Source organism: Salminus brasiliensis, chromosome 2 (assembly GCF_030463535.1).
Source record: "Salminus brasiliensis chromosome 2, fSalBra1.hap2, whole genome shotgun sequence".
In the NCBI taxonomy this organism is placed as follows: domain Eukaryota; kingdom Metazoa; phylum Chordata; class Actinopteri; order Characiformes; family Bryconidae; genus Salminus; species Salminus brasiliensis.
Window position 1 is genome coordinate 518,779 of NC_132879.1, and position 2,749 is coordinate 521,527.

Here is a 2,749-nt window from a genome sequence, read left to right on the forward strand (position 1 = left end):
CACTGCCAGCGTAGTGATGTGTGAAGGTGTGGTTTGGGACGCTTGGATTTCCCTGGTAGCTGCGGAGATCTAAAGGGTTCTAAAGTGAGGAAGTATTTGGACAGAGACCCAACAGAGCGCTGCGCTGTACGCACTGCAACGTTTCAAATAATCAATAAATTCATTTTTGGATTAATTGACCAATCAAAGAATAATCTGTAGATTAATCAATGAAAACAATTGCTTGGTGCCGCCGTAATACGAAATATTTAATAGATGCTTTAGTGGGGACTGTGTGTTCCACTCTTTCACTCTATGGGGACCAACTTTGCCTCGTTATACTGTCTTTGTAGGGACTGTGTGTGTGTGTGTGTGTGTGTATACTATGTTAAAACTGCTTTGTGGGGACCTTGGGGATAGTGCCATTTTGGCCACGTTTTTTGGACTGTGTGTGTACAGGTATACTAACGTTTGTGGGGACTCTGTTGCTGTTAAACTGATTTCATGGGATCTTGAATTTACTGTTTTATCATTTTGTAGGAACGGTGTGTGTGTACTGTTATACTGACCTTGTGAGGACCGTGGGGCTGTGTGTGATGGTGTGTGATGGTGTGTGATGTGGTGTGTGATGGTGTGTGATGGTGTGTGATGGTGTGTGTGTGTGTGTGTGATGGTGTGTGTGCTGTGTGTGTGACAGAAATGGTGTTTTCTTATCACAATATTGTAAAGCACTTGATGATTGTTACCATAGCTACATAACCTCAGGCTCCAATTTGAATGTGTTGAAGCACTCAATTTACATAGGTGCTGCCCTGTGCCCACACACAGACACACACACACACACACACACACACACACACACACACACACACACACACACACACACACAGATAAAGTTTGTGAGACAAGAAACAGAAGCAACGCCACAGACACTCAACCATAACACTTAGGCTTCATTTACACAAAACATTACACTGAGGAGGTGGAGCTACAGTCTCTCATTAGGGGTGAATATTAATAACGCTCATAAATGTAGGTATTGTGATATACACTGAGGAGGTGGAGCTACAGTCTCTCATTAGGGTGAATATTAATAACGCTCTAAATGTAGGTATTGTGATATACACTGAGGGGGAGGAGCTACAGTCTCTAATTAGTGTGAATATTAATAGCGATCTAAATGTAGGTATTGTGATATACACTGAGGGGGAGGAGCTACAGTCTCTCATTAGGGTGAATATTAATAACTCTAAATGTAGGTATTGTGATATACACTGAGGAGGAGGAGCTACAGTCTCTCATTAGGGTGAATATTAATAACGCTCTAAATGTAGGTATTGTGATATACACTGAGGAGGAGGAGCTACAGTCTCTCATTAGGGTGAATATTAATAACGCTCTAAATGTAGGTATTGCTGATATACACTGAGGGGGAGGAGCTACAGTCTCTCATTAGGGTGAATATTAATAACTCTAAATGTAGGTACTGTGATATACACTGAGGAGGAGGAGCTACAGCTCTCATTAGGGTGAATATTAATAACTAAATGTAGGTATTGTGATATACACTGAGGAGGAGGAACTACAGTCTCTCATTAGGGTGAATATTAATAACTCTAAATGTAGGTATTGTGATATACACTGAGGAGGAGGAGCTACAGTCTCTCATTAGGGTGAATATTAATAACGCTCTAATGTAGGTATTGTGATATACACTGAGGAGGAGGAGCTACAGTCTCTCATTAGGGTGTAATATTAATAACTCTAAATGTAGGTATTGTGATATACACTGAGGAGGAGGAACTACAGTCTCTCATTAGGGTGAATATTAATAACTCTAAATGTAGGTATTGTGATATACACTGAGGAGGAGGAGCTACAGTCTCTCATTAGGGTGAATATTAATAACGCTCTAAATGTAGGTATGTGATATACACTGAGGAGGAGGAGCTACAGTCTCTCATTAGGGTGAATATTAATAACTCTAAATGTAGGTATTGTGATATACACTGAGGAGGAGGAGCTACAGTCTCTCATTAGGGTGAATATTAATAACGCTCTAAATGTAGGTATTGTGATATACACTGAGGAGGCGGAGCTACAGTCTCTCATTAGGGGTGAATATTAATAACGCTCTAAATGTAGGTATTGTGATATACACTGAGGAGGAGGAGCTACAGTCTCTCATTAGGGTGAATATTAATAACTAAATGTAGGTATTGTGATTATACATTGAGGAGGAGGAGCTACAGTCTCTCATTAGGGTGAATATTAATAACGCTCTAAATGTAGGTATTGTGATATACACTGAGGAGGCGGAGCTACAGTCTCTCATTAGGGTGAATATTAATAACTCTCTAAATGTAGGTATTGTGATATACACTGAGGAGGAGGAGCTACAGTCTCTCATTAGGGTGAATATTAATAACGCTCTAAATGTAGGTATTGTGATATACACTGAGGAGGAGGAGCTACAGTCTTTCATTAGGGTGAATATTAATAACTAAATGTAGGTATTGTGATATACACTGAGGAGAGGAGCTACAGTCTCTCATTAGAGTGAATATTAATAACTCTAAATGTAGGTATTGTGATATACACTGAGGAGGAGGAGCTACAGTCTCTCATTAGGGTGAATATTAATAACTCTAAATGTAGGTATTGTGATATACACTGAGGAGGAGGAGCTACAGTCTCTCATTAGGGTGAATATTAATAACTAAATGTAGGTATTGTGATATACACTGAGGAGGAGGAACTACAGTCTCTA

General features: G+C 39.8%; 1 protein-coding gene across 1 annotated transcript in view; it reads left to right on the forward strand.

The window, feature by feature from the left end:
• LOC140550226 (fatty acyl-CoA reductase 1) overlaps positions 1 to 2,749 on the forward strand; it is a 54,379-nt gene that overhangs the window by 21,912 nt on the left and 29,718 nt on the right. The window contains exon 3 of the mRNA XM_072674063.1: positions 520 to 524. Coding sequence (XP_072530164.1) covers positions 520 to 524 — 5 coding nt within the window. The remainder of the gene's footprint in view (positions 1 to 519; positions 525 to 2,749) is intronic.